The sequence below is a fragment of the Mobula hypostoma genome, chromosome 16 (genome assembly GCF_963921235.1).
Source record: "Mobula hypostoma chromosome 16, sMobHyp1.1, whole genome shotgun sequence".
NCBI classification, from domain to species: domain Eukaryota; kingdom Metazoa; phylum Chordata; class Chondrichthyes; order Myliobatiformes; family Myliobatidae; genus Mobula; species Mobula hypostoma.
Window position 1 is genome coordinate 53649333 of NC_086112.1, and position 18901 is coordinate 53668233.

The 18901-nt window shown below is 39.2% G+C and overlaps 1 protein-coding gene across 1 annotated transcript in view; it reads right to left on the bottom strand.

Moving 5' to 3' along the window:
• Positions 1–18901, bottom strand: part of slc12a2 (solute carrier family 12 member 2) — a 207767-nt gene that overhangs the window by 38055 nt on the left and 150811 nt on the right. Inside the window, exons 11-14 of the mRNA XM_063068955.1 lie at positions 15708–15815; positions 10071–10194; positions 9104–9205; positions 7992–8147 (exon numbers count right to left, since the gene is read on the bottom strand). Of these exons, the coding sequence (XP_062925025.1) occupies positions 7992–8147; positions 9104–9205; positions 10071–10194; positions 15708–15815 (490 nt within the window). The remainder of the gene's footprint in view (positions 1–7991; positions 8148–9103; positions 9206–10070; positions 10195–15707; positions 15816–18901) is intronic.

The window sequence follows — 18901 nt, forward strand, 5'->3', positions numbered from 1 at the left end:
GGGAACTAGAAATGAAACAGGTGGCCACTGGGAGATCCTGCTTTTTGTGGCAGGTGGAGCGAAAGTGCTCAGTGAAGCAGTCCCCCAATCTACGTCAGGTCTCCCCGATGTACAGGAGGCCACACTGGGAGCACCAGATACAGGTAAAGTGTACCACACCTGGATGGACCGTTTGGGGCCCAGAATTGTAGCTACAACACAGAAATTACCACAGAACTAGTCCTAATTTAACCAGTGATGAGGGAGGAGGTGTAGGTGCAGGTGTAGTACTTGTTCTGTTTGCAAGGATAAGTATCAGAAGGGAGATCAGTGGGGAGGGACAAGTGGACAAGGGAGTTGTGTAGGGAGCAATCCCTGCAGAAAGTGAAAAGAGGAGAGGTGGATGTGCTTGGTGGTGGGATCTTCTTAGAGATGGCAAAGGTTAGAGAATTATGTGCTGGATGCGGGGGCTAACAGGATGGTAGGGGAGGATAAGAGGAACCCTATCCCTCAATGGGAGGATGGGTGAGGGCAGATGTGCGTGAGATGGAAGAGATGCAGTTGAGTGTGGCATTGATGGTGGAGGAAGCAAAGCACTTTTCTTTGAAGGACGATGATATCTCAGTAATTCTGGAATGAAAAGCCTAATCCTGAGAGCAGATCAGTACATAGACCATCTCCAGAGATGGAGACATGTCGGAAATGGACCAAATAAATTGGAGGGCAGGGTGGAAACTGAAGCAGAGTTGAAGAAGTTGACGAACTCAGCACGAGTGCAGGAAACAGCACCAATGCAGCAGTCGATGTACCATAGGAAGAGTTAGGAAGCAATGGCAGTGTAGGCTTGGATCATCGACTGTTCCACAAAGCCGACGAAAAGGCAGCCATAGCTGGGGGCCCATGTGAGTGCACATGGTTATACCTTTGGCTTGAAGGAAGAGGGAGGAGCCGAAGGAGAAATTATTGAGGGTGTGGTGGGAGAGGGGAACAGGTTGCGCCTGTTGTGTAGTTTGTGCAAAGAATAGTGAACAAAATTTCCTCAAAATTGTTTCCGCTTATTAGGTTGATGGATAGTTCAGTAGATAGCAGAAGGGGAGAAATAAGATGACATTTGCACAGTTTCCCAAGCAATAGCAACTCTGGTTTCTGTCTGAATACATGTTTGACAGTGACCAAAATAATTGAAAGAAACAGAAAAGAAGATTTTCAGAAGAACGTTGCACACACTGCCAGTAATATCAACATGCCATTATAAGAAGACGATGTCATAACATAAGAAGTTGATCATTCTTCTAACTTTACAATCTATACACTATTTGGCGATATACTTAAGTATAAAGATAAATATACGCTCAATATATTGTACTTTAAATTAAAGAACAGGTCCAGTTTCCAGTACTTTCTCCACAGGTTCACCAACTTCACATACCAGATGGAACCAGATTTAAAACAAAAGTTATGAATCGCTAATTAATTTTGCCTTTGTTAAAGCAACCTGCATTATGGAACCATATTTTAAAACATCTTCAAATTGTGTAGTGCCACACTTCACTTCATACAGGTTTCCCCCACCATCCGAAGGTAGAGCGTTCCTATGAAACGGTTCGTAAGCCGGAATGTCATAAAGCGAAGAAGCAATTACATTTATATGGGAAAATTTTCTGAGTGTTCGCAGACCCAAAAATAACCTACCAAATCATGCCAAATAACACATAAAACCTAAAATAACAGTAACATATAGTAAAAGCAGTAATGATAAATACACAGCCTATATAAAATAGAAATACTTTTCCACAATCATTGCCTGAACTGTACTCGGTAGCGAAAATCTCACGCAAGCGCTGTTGGCAAAAATACAGCGCAAGCGCTCTCCAGTAACCTTTAAGCTATGAAGCTGCCAAATCATACCAACTAACGTAAAATTACACAGCCGATATAAGTAAAAATAATGTATGTACAGTGTAGTATCACTTACGGGAATCAGGAAGACAGCTCAGAGCACACTGATGATGGTGTGTTAGACTTGTCTGAGTTTGGGTGGTGCAGTGGCCCCCACCCAGCACATCTTTACGAGAAAAGCCGAAATAAACATGCTAATTAATTAGGTGCCGCCCGACATGTAATTGTCAGCCCAGATCAGTGCCGATTGTGTTGTCTCTGATCTGAGCCGACAATTATATGTTGGGCGGCACCTAATTAATTAGCATGTTTATTTCGACTTTTTTTCTTAAAGATGTGCTGTGTGCCTCCCGGCTACCGCTGCATTCTCTGCAAATCGGTATCTGTCTGCGGCCTGGGGGTTGGGGTGATGTGACACTGGGGTGTCATCTCGTCGTCTGTTTCCATTAGAGCAGGCAGTTCATCTTCTCCTATGACTGCCCGCCTCGATGTCGAAGGTTGAGGTTCATCATCTGCTGTGGAAGGCTTGCTTGACTGCCAAGCCTCACGCATTTTTCTATCATACAGTTCTTTGTAAGCACTCAAACCATCCTGCAAATATCCCCTAAACCGACGTACCCTTTCAAAATTAAAGTTGTACTTTATCATTACTCATTCGGTTCCGATTGTTATCCTTTCCTCTTCCAACTGCATCAGCTCTTCATTTATCAGTTCTTGGTCATGGGATGCCAAAACCTCTTCAACATCATCTTCGTCAGCTTCCACAAGCCAAACCCATTTTGTCCTTACTTCGTTCACCACGATCAAAACGCTTAATTATGTCTAATTTTACACTAAGTGTAACACCCTTACGAGCTCTTTTAGGCTTTTCCGATACCTTAGAACTCATCTTGCAAACAGCTGCTCACAGGCACGTGTTTAAGCAATGCCAGTGAGAATGCCGTTCCAAATCTGGGGGGGGGGGGGGCGGAGGGGGGACAGCAGCTGCTCAGGGCATGCACTGCCTTTTATCACGCGCTAATTTTTTCGTAACAGTGAAAACATCTTCTGTTAGCGAAAACAGGGAACTAATGTAGGTCTTTCGTAACAGTGAGGTTTCGTAAAGCGAACATTCGAAAAGCAGGGGACACCTGTATTTCAAAATATCAATTTCACACGAGCTGCTGCAACCACTATGCAAATGCTTCAACAATTACTGATGAATATACTGGACCTCCCAAAACTTAAGTTGTAATATCTCGAATTGATCCACGACAACCAAATGATACTACTCTCTGTACACATTCTAACAATCGTTCCCACTGAGAACCAAGTTCTGTTTTACTCCCTGCTCACAACTGCATATACCTTCACTTTAACAAACAGCCTCTTTGCATCAAAGCAACACTGACTAGATACAGCAACCAACGTTTGAGAAACACACAGCTTCTCATTATGGCACCACATTATCTGCTAACACTGTAATCAGAAGGCTGCAGGCAGAACCTGTGAACAGGCCACCAGAATTACAGGAAAAATCCAGAGTATTCCAGAAAAGATAAATAGTATATCAAGGAACCAACTGGGGCACAGTTACAATACAGCCTTGAGGATGCAACAAAGAATACAATCATTTCAAATATTCAGCCATTCCAGCTTGGGATTTCATTTCCAGAAATGTTTTATTTTTCCCTCTTTCAGGATTCACTAATCTTCAGTTTAATCCTCACCCATACGCATTTTATGATCTTCTTTCAAGCAGCATCAAAGCTCAAGTCCGTAGGCTGGGAGAGGCTAAACCCCTGGCAGATATAGAGCATAAACAACAGAGTGCAGGCCCTTTGGCCCACAAAATGGAGCTGATCTATAGCTCACCAAGATCATTCTAAACCTTCCCTCCTACACAGCCCTCTGTTTTACTATCATCCATATGCCTATCTAAGAGTTTTTTAAAAAAATGCCCCTTTAGTATCGACCTCTACCACCAACCTTAGACCACTCTCTTGTGTAAAGAACTTATCTCTGATATCTCCCCTATACTTTCTTCCAATCACCTTAAAATTATGTACCCTCATATCAGTCATTTCTCCCCCCTCCCACCGAAAAATTTTTCTGACTAACCACTTGATCTGGTCTATGCCTCTTTTCATTTTGTACACTTCTCTCGTCACCTCTTACCCACCCTCATTCAACCTATTCATATACAAGCCATGCTCTCTAGTCCAGGCAACATCCTGGTAAATCTTCTTAGCACCCTCTACAAAACTTCCACATCCTTCCTGAGGTCAGCAGAACTGAATACAATATTCAGAATCAGGTTTATCGCTGACATATGTCGTGAAATTTGTTAACTTAATGGCAGTACAATGCAATACATGGTAAATGTAGGAAAAAAATCAATTAATGTATATAATGTATATTAAATAGTTAAATCAAAAATAGTGCAAAAATAGAAATTTTAAAGAAGTGAGATAGTGCTCATGGGTTCAATGTCCATTAAGGAATCAGATGACAGAGGGAAAGAAGCTGTTCCTGTGTCATTGAATGTATGTCTTCTGGCTTCTATACCTCCTTCCTGATGGAACAATGAGAAGAGGACTTATCCTGGGTGATGAGGGTACTTAATAAGAGACGCCACCTTTCTGAGGCACCGCTCCTTGAAGATGTCTTGGATACTATGGAGGTTAGTACCCAAGATGGAGCTGACTAATTTTCACAACTTTCTGTAGCTCCTCCCCACACCAGACAGTGATGCAGCCTGTCAGATTGCTCTCCACTGTACAGCTATACAAGTTTGAGTGTTTTAGGTGACAAACCAAATCTCCTCAAACTCCTAATGAAATACAGCCACTGCCTTGCCTTCTTCGTAGCTGCATTAAAATGTTGGGACCAGGTTAGATCCCTAGAGATCTTAACACCCAGGAACTTGAAATTGTTCACTCTCTCCACTTCCAACCCCTCTATGAGGATGAGTTCATGTTCCCTCATCCTACCCTTTCTGAAATCCACAATCAGCTCTTTGGTCTTACTGACTGAGTGCAAAGAGTTGTCTAACCAGGGTTTTATAGGGCTGCAGCATAACCTCATGGCTCAAACTCAATCCCCCTACTTATGAAGGCCAACACACCATTCAGATTCTTAGCAACCTTATCAACCTGAGTGGCAACTTTGAGGAATCTATGGATGTGGACCCCAAGATTTCTCTGTTCCTTCCTCCATGCTGCTAAGAAATCTGCCTTTATCCTTGTATTCTGCCTTCAAATTCTACCTTCCAAAGTAAATCTGCGTTTATCTCCATCTACCACTCCTAATCCCAATTCTGTATCCTGCCACAACTCCAATAACCCTGGTGTCATCAACAAACTTAGCAATCCACCTTTCCACTTCCTCAAAGTCAATTATAAAAATCTTAAAAGATCAGGAGTCCCAGAACAGATCCCTGTAGAACACCACTGCCACAAGGCAATATATACTCCATCTACTTCCTTCTATGGGCAAGCCAATTCAGTTTCCACAGAGCCATGTTTCCTGAGTCCAATGCATTCTGACTTCCTGAATGGGAACCTTAACAAATACCTTACTAAAATTCAAATACACCACATCCACTACCCTACCTTTAAAGCGCTTTGAATTCTTTGAGTATGTTAGACTTGTGAGGCATGACCTACCCCTCACAAAGCCATGCTGACTATCCCCAAATATTAACGATGCTTCTCCAAATGCTCGTAAATCCTGTATCTAAGAATCTTCTCCAATAACCAGTCCACCACTGAAGTAAGACCGTTTATAATTTCCAACCTCCAGTCATTTGACATTTGATACAAAATTCAGATTCTATTACAAAAGATGGGAGACAAGACATCCAGTTCATGTCACAACTTCAGAAGAGGGCAATGACTACGGAAAACTCCGAGACGCTCTACACGAAGAACAGAAGCATGTCTAAAGTGAGGTTACAACCTATCAGGGATAGTATAGAAAATGTGTCTGGAGTCACAGGAGGGAGAGGAGGTCCTTAATGCATACTTTGCTTCAGTATTCTACAGTGAGAGGGACCTTGACATTTGTGAAGATATCATAAAACAGGCTGATATGCTTGAACATGTCGATGTTAAGAAAGAGGGTGTGCTGGAACTTTTGAAGTACATTAGGATAGATAAGGTCCTGGGGCAGGATGGGATATACCCCAGGTTATACAGGAAGCCGGGTGTGGGGGGGGGGGGTGGGAAGAGATTGCTGCCCCTTTGGTAATTACCTTTGTGTCCTTACTGGCCATAGGAGTAGTAGCAGGTGATTGGAGGCTGGAAACCAAACACCAGTGCTGTGGCACACAAGGCAACCAATGGGAATCAGATGCTTCATCCTTCAAATAGTCCAATTGATAACCAGCATAGTAGAAGCTGTTTTTGACCGACAGGCAAACTAATCCTTCACATTACATGTCCCCACACTGACCATCTGGAATAGGTGTTGCAGTATGGGGAGAATGTGGAATACATTAGTAGCAGACAAGTCAATGGCTTAGAAGCAACTCTGTGTGTCTAATTGCTTTGTACAAAATGTATGATGAACCCATATTTTCAAAAGAAATTTAGGAATTCAAGTAATTATGTACAGAACCCAGTTTTTCCTTCTTCTGTTAACTGGTTACCCAAGAAATCATCTGACAATAATCTAAATCATTTAAACTTACAAGCTACAAAATATAAAATAAAGGAATTGGAAGTATTAGAAGAGTCTAATCTGGACCAAAATTGCAGCAACAACTTGGCAAATAAAAACAGCCAAAAAAGTTAATTATGAAATTCAATCAAATATGAACAATAGCAATGCATTATACAGACGACAACCATCTGCAGACAATAACACAATGATATACACTCCTGTGTCAGATTTTGTTTAAAGAAAGATTCCAAAAGGATTGAAATCACACAGTATCATTTATGCTGAAAATTATTTGAGGACCTAGATATTTTGGGCAGGATTTTGACAAGAGACATCCGAAATGGGAAGTGGATTTACCACTTTTCACTGTAATTGTCCAGTCAGATATCTGTAGTAAACTTTTGCAAGCCAGAAACATATCATTTAGCTGGCATAGCAACAAATGAGATTGATTTTTTTAAAGCTGAAGCACCATTTTTTAAATAATCTTTGAAAATGCACTGGGTAAAATGTAAACAATAAATGTGCTATGAATAGCGCATTTAGAAGATAAAGGTGACTTTACCATCAAGTTGAAAGATCTGTTCTATGCCTTTTAAGTCATTTTTCCCCAAAATAGGATACCTTTGTAAAAACCTACAAACCAACATTTTTTTTTAAAGCTTTATCCTTTATGAAAGATGCCTACAAATTAGATTACACCATGTTTTTGTTCTCTTAAGGGCAATTCAATTTTTACGAAATATAAAAGTCAGGATTAGCAACATGGATTGCAAACTCAGTATTCTGTGTTCTAGACTTCACTGCACCTCTAACACATAACGCAAGTAATACAAACATGTAAGTAGGCATGTAATTGTCTACATCATTTCAAACATTTTCATTTCAATGGCTGCACCACCCTTCTCCATGCTTTTAGAACCTTTGTCTATGTGAGTGAAGGGAATCTGCTGTTGGTGGTACAGACTGGTATTGGAATCGAATTAACAGATATCCCAGCTCTCCCTCTCTGCCTGCCTGCACACAACTACCCAATCACCACCCTCCATCACGCAATTACAGCCCATTCTCTCCCAATTCTTCCAAATGACTGCTGGTTCCTTCCCCCAAACCAGCCAACCCCTCCTAACCAGAGGAAGCTTAGCAGATCTGTTAATGGCTAGATGGGCTATTGAACAGACAATCCCTTCTGCTGACAGAATGAATAGATCACAAATAGAGTTTAAGAGCAATGCTTTATGACAATTGTTCTTTTCCTGTTACAAACTCACACTTATGTTGCTGCCCCAGCTTGAATCATACAGTGCTATAGATACAATATAATGTGTGTCAGTAAGTAGGTTTTCTGCTCATGTTCAGAAATGTATTTCCTGCTGGGGAATGTTTTTCTAAAGATGTGTGATATATGCAAGTTACTGTCAAGGACACAAGAAAATTGAAAATTTGCCCACATTTTGCATCAGCCTTACCGGGTTTCTTATAGGTGACGTAGATATACAAGGCAAGGACAATGACGTTTGTTAATAGTGCTGCCCACCAATTGATAACAAACATTACGCCACCGCACAAGACAGCACCAATCAATGAAATCCACATGTTGTAGTATCTAAATGCAGGTCGCCAGCCTAAGTACAAAACATAGTAATTAAGTTGTTAGTCACAGGTACATGGTGCGAAGTAAAATAAAGCTCTGCTTAATATGCTGGTTAAAATCCATTAAATAGGGCTGCAGGCTGCATGAATTATTTATCATGAACTGAGCAATGTAAACCAAAGATTTAAAATTATTAAACTAAAATCACCATTTTAAAGCTCAAAGTAAATTTATTATCAGAAAACATATATGTCACCACATACAACCCTGAGATTCATTTCCTTGCAGGCATAATCAATGAACAATAATCACAACAATATCAATGAAAGACTGCAGCAACCTGGGCATTCAACAAGTGTGCAAAAGACAACAAACTGTGCAAGTACAAAAAGAAAGAAGAAATAATAATAATAATAATAATAATAATAAATCAATAAGTACTTAGAACATGAAGTGAAGATTCCTTGAAAGTGAGTCCATTGGTTGTGGGAACATTTCAATGATAGGGCAAATGATGGAGAGTGAAGTTATTTTAAAGGGATTGTCAATTCACCAGTAACCTCAAAACGTAATACAAGTTAACTATTGAAATCAGGAGCTGTCTCCTGATTGAGCTATACAAGGAATGTAAAACACAAATTTGAACATAATAACCAATGCTTACTAAAGAGAAAAAGCTTCTATTTTATAGACTAGGAGTATGTAAATGGAATGGACTGAGTTACTTTATAGACAGTTGGCAAATGACCATGTTCTTTTGCTATTACAAACCCCTGACTATTCGCCAGTTATCCAGTATAGCTAAAAATACTCAGGATAAAACAAAAAAAAACACATACCTGGCAAAGTCACTATCACTGACAGACACTGAAATGCATTCAACATTTTAAAGAATTTAAAGTAATTCCTTGACAAATATTTATCCTTGCAAAAATGTAAATAACTGTATACATCCACATGAATTTCTTAATCTGATTCAAATCTTACCTGGTGATTTAGCAAGAGAAGCAAGGAATACTGAGAAGTTAATCAAAGCATATGAGGCCAGGAAAAAATTGGAAATTATTGGTGCAATGACATTTAGCTCAGCTGAAAAAAATAAAAGAAATCGCAATAAATACACATTCTTCTATTGCCAGATTTGAATAAAACATCACCCAGAACAGAATTATAAATTAAGATAAAGTAATAAGTACAAAATAACATCCTCAGATGACATATATTCTCACTGTATATACACATACAGAAACTACTTCTGCTCCGTGTCATTATTGAAGTCTGTAAAGTGAAGGTACTTAACAAATGGAACATTTATGTCATATGCAAGAGACAGCACATCACTTTTGGAACAAAATAAACATTTCTGCATATATAAATTGCCTACATAATCAGTAATCATTCCTTTTCTTAATTGAACACTCAAATGACTCAAGGAAGGATATGAAAACAGACAAGTTAAAATAATTCCTTTTTCCCCAAGAGAAACAAGTCTTCTTGGGGATCAGTCATAATATATTTCAATCCATTTGCTTCATTGCTCCAACAAAACTCATCTCTCTTGGGCACAACCACTCATGATTTGCACAAGGATTGTCCCTTGCCAAATTAACTCAAACATCACTCAATCTCAGTAATGCTTTCAGCTCCTGCCCAATCTAAATCATGCCTTTCTTCCCATGAGGTCTGCCACCCCCAAGAGCCACTTGTTTGTTCAGGATCCTCTCACTTTTGTGACACAAAGTCACAAATTTGGGGCGTTACTATCAACAGGGATAAATTCAGAAGGCAGCAGTAATGTTTTTTTAAAACATTTGTAGAAAGATAAAATGCTAATTCTTGCTCTGGAATTCCTGCAACTTCCTTGATAGCAAATCTTTTAAAAATGATGCAATTCATTAGATTTAAATTGTAACATTTTACAATTTTGCTGTATGTTTACAAAATATTGACTAACCAATTAATATGAATCCCAGACCAATGAAGAATGTAAGGACATATCCACGCAATGGTTCATTGTTCTTGCCATAACCAACTGAAAACTTGTGAAGACCAGGATATATATTATCCTTGCACAGAGCCTATAGGAAAATAAAACATTTGTTATTATCATCGCCCATTCAAAAATACTACATACATCAAAACAGCAACTGTCTGCAAAATTTAACAATTTATAATATTTACTCAATGCACATGGTAAGATCAGCTACACCAGACAAATTGATTTTTTAATCAATATTTCTGTAATGTAGTATTTTCATGCCAGTAGGTAAATAACACTATTTCCTGGAGTGTTACAAACACACAGGTTGACTGCATATTAGTCATAGTCATACTTTATTGATTCCAAGGGAAACTGGTTTTCGTTACAGTTGCACCATAAATAATTAAATAGTAATAAAACCATAAATAGTTAAATAGTGATATGTAAATTATGCCAGGAAGTAAGTCCAGGACCAGCCTATTGGCTCAGGATGTCTGACCCTCCAAGGGAGGAGTTGTAAAGTTTGATGGCCACAGGCAGGAATGACTTCCAATGACGCTCTATGTTGCATCTCGGTGGAATGAGTCTCTGGCTGAATGTACTCCTGTGCCCAACCAGTACATTATGTAGTGGATGGGAGACATTGTCCAAGATGGCATGCAACTTGGACAGCATCCTCTTTTCAGACACCACCGTCAGAGAGTCCAGTTCCATCCCCACAACATCACTGGCCTTACGAATGAGTTTGTTGATTCTGTTGGTGTCTGCTACCCTCAGCCTGCTGCCCCAGCACACAACAGCAAACATGATTGCACTGGCCACCACAGACTCGTAGAACATCCTCAGCATCGTATTCAGCTATGGAATTCCTAACAATAGATCCAGGTTAAGACAAAGTTTAGAGGTAAAGTGTGGGAGCTTCTAGACTATTTCCCCCAATTGAAACTGCATTTCTAAAGGAATCAGAATCAGGTTTATTATCACCTGCATGTGACGTGAAATTTGTTAACTTCGCAGCAGTTCAACATAATACAGAAGGAAAAAATAATAATAAATAAAATAAAAATAATAATAATAAGTAAATCAATTACAGTAAATCTATATTGAATAGATGTAAAACAAATCATGCAAAAACAGAAATAATGTATATTTTTTAAAAAGAGAGGTAGTGTCTAAGGGTTCGATGCCCATTTAGGAATCGGATGGCAGAGGGGAAGAAGCTGTTAGTGAATCACTGAGTGTGTGCCTTCAGACTTCTGTACCTCCTACCTGATGGTAACAGTGAGAAAAGGGCATGCCCTGGGTGCTGGACATCCTTAATAATGGATGCTGCCTTTCTGAAACACCGCTCCCTGAAGATGTCCTGGCTACTTTGTAGGCTAGTACCCAAGATGGAGCTAACTAGATTTACAAACCTCTATAGCTTCTTTCGGTCCTGTGCAGTGGCACCGCTCCCCCCTGCCCCCCCCCCATACTAGACAGTGATGCAGCCTGTCAGCATACTCTCCACAGTACATCTATACAAGTTTTTGAGTGTATTTGTTGACATGCCAAATCTCTTCAAACTCCCAATGAAGTATAGCCGCTGTCTTGCCTTCTTTATAATACATCGATATGTTGGGACCATATTAGATCCCTAGAGATCTTGACACCCAGGAACTTGAAGCTGCTCATCCTCTCCACTTCTGATCCCTCTATGAGGATTGGTATGTGTTCCTTCATCTTACCCTTACTGAAGTCCACAATCAGCTCTTTCGTCTTACTAACGTCAAGTGTCAGATGTGCTGTGGCACCACTTCACTAGTTGGCATATCTCACTCCTGTACGCCCTCTCGTCACCACCTGAGATTCTACCAACAATGGTTGTATCGTCAGCAAATTTATAAATGGTATTTGAGCTATGCCTAGCCACATAGTCATGTGTATATAAAGAGTAGAGCAGTGGGCTAAACACACACCCCTGAGGTGCGCCAGTGTTGACCGTCAGTGAGGAGAATATGTTATCACCAATCTGCAGATTGTGGTCGTCCGGTTAGGAAGTCGAGGATCCAATTGCAGAGGGAAATACAGAGGCCCAGGTTCTATATCTTCTCAATCAGGGAATGATGATATTAAATGCTGAGCTATAGTTGATGAACAGCATTCTGACATAGGTGTTTGTGTTATCCAAGTAGTCAAAAGCTGTACGGAGAGCCATTGACATTGCATCTGCCTTTGACCTATTGTGGTGATAGGCAAATTTCAGTTGGTCCAGGTCTTTGCCGAGGCAGGAGTTCAGTCTCGTCATGACCAACCTCTTAAAGCATTTCTTCATTAGATATTTGCAATCAATGCAAACACAATTCAAGCTCATGAATCAGGCAAGCAACGTGGAAAGGGAAATTTGTGGAAAATAACAAGTGGAGTAATATGTCAATATAAAAAAGTATTAGATTGAATATATTTCAGTATCTGCATTATTATGCATCTCCAAAATTGCTGGTGGAAATATCACCGAAAGAGCTATGGATTTTCAAGATCAGAAATATTGGGACAAGAAAATACACTAGCCATAAGAATACACACAAGATTGAAAAAAAAAGGTATCAGGTTCCTCACCATCAATATGATTATGGTTCATTTATTCTGGCTCAACTCCTGGTATTAGTTGCCACATGACCCTCAATGCATCAATCTTTCAAATATTTATTAGTCTCTGCTTTAAAAAATATCTAATGATGTAAAGATTCACTACCTACCAAATGAAGTTTCTACACACCTCAGTTAGAATAAACAGTTCCTTATTTTACAGCTATGGTTGTTGCTTTGTTTGCAACTGTACCACATATGAAAACATTTAAACTGTCAGCTAAATTTGAATAAGGTTGCCATTCAGCCTGAAGGAAAAGGCACAAGCTGTCTAGGGTCTCTTGATGGCAATAACAGCTCAACTCAGGAATTAACTTGGTAAAATTCCCTGATACAGCCTCCAACATCACTATATTTTTTAGGTAAAGGTGTTGAAATGTTACAGACAATTTCAAGTGTAGCCTCGTCAACAGCCTGCACAACCAACAAAACTTACTTATTCTTAAATACCGATCCCTTTATAATAAAGGCCAAAATGACATTTTTTAAACTACCTATTAGACCTGCTTGCTAACTTTTAGCGATTCGTACATGAGAATATCTAGGTCTCTCTGAACTTCATTCATTTATAATGACATGCCTTTTGATTTAATTCACCAATACTAATCTCCATTTCCCCAAGTTTTTGCCCAATTGTTATCTATCTCTCATAGCAAAAATCACAATGTCCTCGTCATAACTTCTCCATCTAATTTCATAATCAGCAAACATCATTCCCTTGCATTTTATTCCCACCTGCAGGTGATTAATGGAAATAATAAAAAAATTGAAGACCAAGAATAGACCCCTGAAGTATGACAGCAGTTACATCTCTCCAGCCTGAAAAAGGACCCAGATATTCTAACTTTTTTCTGTGTCAGCCAGTTTTCAACCCAGTACATTGTGCTCTTAATCTATGCACCAACCTCTTATGTGGCAGTTTATTAAATGTTTCTTAGAAATCTAAATAGTCTACATCTGCAGGTTCTTCTTATCACAACTTCAAGGAATTTGACGCAAGTTAGTCAGACTCAACTTTTCTTTCATAAAAGCACAGTGACTCGATTTGATTATATTTAGCTCTCCAGAATGACGAGTTATTGCATTGATTAATTCTAGAATATTGCTAATAGATGTTACAACTAATTTTATCTTCTCAACTTCTGACTTGCTCTTTTTTTGAACAAGGCAGTCATGTTGGCCGTTTCAAACTTTCTTGTACCCTCCAATGAGCGCAACATTTCTGTAGCCACCTCAATGAAAATCTTGAGGCTATTAGGTCCCAGCCATTTGGCTGCCTTTAGCCTCAGGTTTCTCTGAAACGTTATCCTTTGTCATAGTCATAACAGCATAGGAACAGGTCCTTTGGACTATCTCATCCATGCTGATCAAGATACCTACTAAATGGATGTCATTTGCCCTTGTGAATTTGGAGAAGTTCCACTCTTCTTTGAAATTAGCCCGTCTATTAGCTTAAGAATCTGTAGCATCCATTTTGATGAAACCTGATGCAAAAAAATTGATCTAGCACATTTGTTATTTCACTGCTCCACTTATTAATTCACCAGCCCCATTATTTGGAGGTTCCACCCTTATTTGCCTTCTTCCTATTTATATATCCAAAGTAACATTATCTTTGACTTGCGCTGTAAACAGACGTGCCACTTTATGGAATCTTTCTTTATAAAACTGGCAAAAATTACAGCTCAGCATAACTGACCAGCAGTTTGAATAACTGTCGTTGTTCATCTTTGCTTATTTTCCCAGTCCATGTTAAACCACCGTGCTTCATACCAATAGAACTGTTCCTATTTAAACTGATTTGGTCCTTTAGTGTTCACTCTCAAACAACATCTGGAATTTTATTTTGTGGTCAGTACCTCCTAAAGGGTCCTAAATGACCTCCACAAGGTCATTAATTAATCATAACTCATCACTCATGAGCAAATCTAAAATAGCCAGCAGGTGACTATTTAATTGCTTTTTACAGCAGTATTATGTTATGGAGCCAGGTAGGTTCCACCCAGAAGCAACCCTACTATACTCCATAAATGATTCAATGATAAACCTGCCAATTTTGTTTATGTAATCAGTATGTAGATTAATTTCATGACCATTGCAGTTCTTCAGCCTACCTTGGATAGGTAAACAATATAAACAGGTACTTTTTTTCTCCCTTTTGGAACTATTTAAATGTAATTTTAAACATTTTAAAATCTTTTCACCAAGAAGAAAAGCATTTCATACAAAACCCCTCCAAAACCGCTCAAATAAGATGTTACTGGTTTGTATTATCTCAGTTTTCAATATCTTTTTTTAAAAACAATAATCAATTTTGTGAGTAGGTGGCCATCGACGAGCAAATATCTTTTTAAGGTCCACATTGTGTGTCCTCCTATACACCATAGATGCAGCTTGATAAAGGACAGTGATGTAACTAGTGGAAATACTGCCTCAACTCCAATAACTCAGGTTCAATCTGAGACATAGTCATAATCATACTTTATTGTTCCCGGGGGAAATTGGTTTTCATTACAGTTGCACCATAAGTAATTAAATAGTAATAAAATAACTATTGACCTGCATCACTGACATAGTATAGTTTTATGACTGCGTAGTTTCTTCTGGTGCACAGGTATCCTACCACACCCCAAAGATGTGCAGATGTCAAGTTAATAGACTGTTGTAAATTGTCACTGGTGCATTGGCAGGGTGTAGAATCAGTGCAGTTTTAGTATAAAAGTGTGATGGTAGGTATAGAGTCTTTATGGTAAAGGGATCATTTCATTGCAATATGATTATAATTCTATGAACTTTCAGGAGCAACACATAATCTTTAAGAAAACTTGGCTGCCTGTCATTTTCCTCCTTTTCTGCACTGCTGCCTTCAATTGATCATTTTTCTACCATATTTACATAGTTACAATTTATGAACTGCCAAGGGAAGGTGGGGCAAAGACATTTTACTGATTTTTTTTTAAACATTTGGAATTATATACATACCTGGAATATTTTAGGAGCACTCACTAATGAGGCCAGGGCAGAAGATAACGTAGCTGAAAAAATTCCTGCAGTAATCAAAGGCCCAAATCCAGAGGCCAAGCTCATAACCTGCAAAGAATCCAAGTTATAACAGAATAAGTTTCAATTTCAACCATTTCCTGAAATTAAGTGCCAGAATAGTACCAATAGTTATTTAGAACATTTGAGCAACGTTTCAGTTTTCATTCAACAAATTTAATATCATCCACAAAAAAAATGCAAAATGATGCAAGATCAATATTAGAGACAAGTATTAGTCATGGTAGGTAGGTGGAGGCTTTGAGGTCTAGGGTAGGGCAAGTGCTTAATCAAACATCTCATTCACAATTTAAATACTCTTAAAATGCAAATAAGTTCACACATTAATATAATGCTTTCCTAATGTCAAGATAACAATTTTCAGTGTCATAGGTAAAAATATCCAGAGTACATTTTGAATCTTCCCCCAGTATGCATTTTTCATCTCTTGATGGGAAGCACATTTAGCAATTTCATTAGCAGGTGGCATAGAAGTAAAAGAATTCTATTTAAACTGCAAGGACATTGTTTGGGGGGGGGGTGGTTGTGGAAAGAGAGGAGCTCTGACACAGGACAGGAAATGAACAATACACTTCTCTGGTCCAGACCCAAGTTTGTACAATGCTCCTGAAAACAGCCTTCCATCATAAATTCTAAGAGCATCTAACAATGCGTTGAGTCATAAACAAAAGCCACACCTGTTCTTTAGAAACAGAATGTATTGCTTTTGAAGTCTTCAACAATAGCTGAATGTCATTAACCACTCTTGCAGTCCTGCTGCCTGACATGTCAAGTAGTCTGATGCAAGCTAGTCAGCCTTTCAAAAGCACTAATTGAAATCATTATCCATTTTCTACTCCTTGAATTTGCAAACATTTAAATTTCATACCTTTAATGACTCAAAAATGCACTACTCAACGAATATTAGTGTCCTAATGTTCCAAAACTAAATCAACACATCTCCCACAGACATGCAACTCATTTAGAACCATGATCAACTCCCTTAAAGAGTAATAATGATGGGCAAACAGGGCAAACAGAAAGAATCTGTTTGAAACTGGGCAAACATGATAGCCAGGTTCAGGATGGACAGTACATCTTTTTATAGAAACAGTCAAAGGAGTACTGTGCAATTTGCTTCACAGGAATCAAAAATTCTTCAAAATGTAGCACACTTGAAATAAATATTTGAGACACAAATCAGCTCCCCGTCCAAAATTCTATGCTTTGGTTCAAAAGGGATCATTGCCCAATCCAAAATACTTTCCTGCACACCCAAACTGAAATTTTAGATTCTAAGGAATGCACAACTAGATATTTTCTTCCCTCCATTCCTGACACTGAGAAGTTAATGCACATTAGAACAGGTCAGTATCCAAAGTTCTTGCTGTGACAGCATCAACTACAAAGTGCTCATTACAAAGACAGAAACTTCAAACCTTTATTAAAGTTTATAGGGCCAGAGTCAGAGTTGTATAGCACAAAAGGGCCCATAAGGCCACATCTATACTGTACATTTTACCCATGCACACTAATCTCGTTTGTCCACTTTGGGTCATATCCTGTAATGTCTTGCCTATTTAGTGTCTAAGTCCATTACCTCCTCTGGCAGTGTGCTCCAGATATCAATAATCCATATAATACTAAAACTCTCATGATCTGTCTGTTTGTCTATTTGTGACCTCCAATTAGCGCAAACGGTGCATTACCGCGGCACTTTTTTTGGCTAAATCAAATTAAAATGCGCTAACTTACAGAATGCAGGCAAAGTTCAGGGTTATATAATCGTATAAAATAGTTCATTTGCCAAAAAATCAACAGGCTGGCTTTCACCCGAGAGCCGATCGGCCATTATGGAAATCGGACAGCCCAACACATGCGCACAGCCAGCCTCAGCAGCAACACCTAACGGAGCAAAAGGGCAGGGCAGCTCTATTTCAAGGGGTCACATTCTGCTAATCACCATCAGCACGTGCAGGATTGGGACAGATCTAACTGCCACCCATCAATAAGAGATGGTTAATTCTTATTGTAATGACGTACTTCAAGACACCCGTAAAACCCTTTGCTGCAGTCAAAGGACAGTGGTGACTATATCACGTCCATTTGGGAGAGCGGCAACCACATCATCAAGAATAATCAGCATCCTTTGGTGTTAGTGCTTTGTATCTTCTATCCAGCATTAGGTAAAAAAAAATGGTCAGCCTAATTATGCCGCGTAGAAAGGGAGGGGGGACATTATGGTCAAGAGATGATGCCAAACGTCGTCGGGAAACGGCAAAGAGAAGGAGAGAACAAGAATCAGATGAGGCCAGGGCTGCATGACTCCAGGATCAAAGAGTCAGGACAAAAAAAGACGAGAGAAGAAGAGACAGAGGAGGAGAGGCATGCACGTCTCCAGGATCAGAGACAAAGAACAAACAGCAGAAGAGTTGAACAGATGGGGGATGAAAGGTCTGCATGTCTCCAGAATGACAAAAACAGGCACAGGAGGAGAGAGGAAGAGACAAAGAAGCTGAGAAATGCACATCTCCAGGATCAGAGACAAAGAACAAACAGAAGAGATGAAGAGACAGGGGATGAAAGGACTGCATGTCTCCAGACTGACAATGAGAGGCACAACGGTGGCAGATAAACCAGAAATGATGCCATCAAAAGTGTCCTGCGTTAAATGAAGAGCAGCTATATATGCTTTGCTACACATCGTTCTTCTTTAATAAACTGAAGTTTTCTACTTCAGTTTCCAAAGCAATAGCATTCAGGAAAATGTGATGTTCATTCTGGTCACATCACACTGTACTACTCTTCTGTCAAAGGGTGCCCCAGCGAGTCACCTCATTGTCTAGTACTGTAATAAATGTTCCTCTCAAATCCTCTTAAAACTCTTTTACCTTAAATCAATGTCCTCTTGTTTTAAATACCCTTACCATGAGGGGAAAAAGAGATTTTGGGATTTATACCCTACTTACTTCCTCTCATAATCTTATATACACTTCCATCAGGTCACCTCTCTGCTTCCTTTGTTACAGGGAAAATCCAGCTTATTCAATTGCTCCTCACATTTAAAGTCTTTTAGTTCAGGTAACATCTTAGTAAACCTCATCTACACTTTCTCCAGTGCAAACACATTCTTCCTG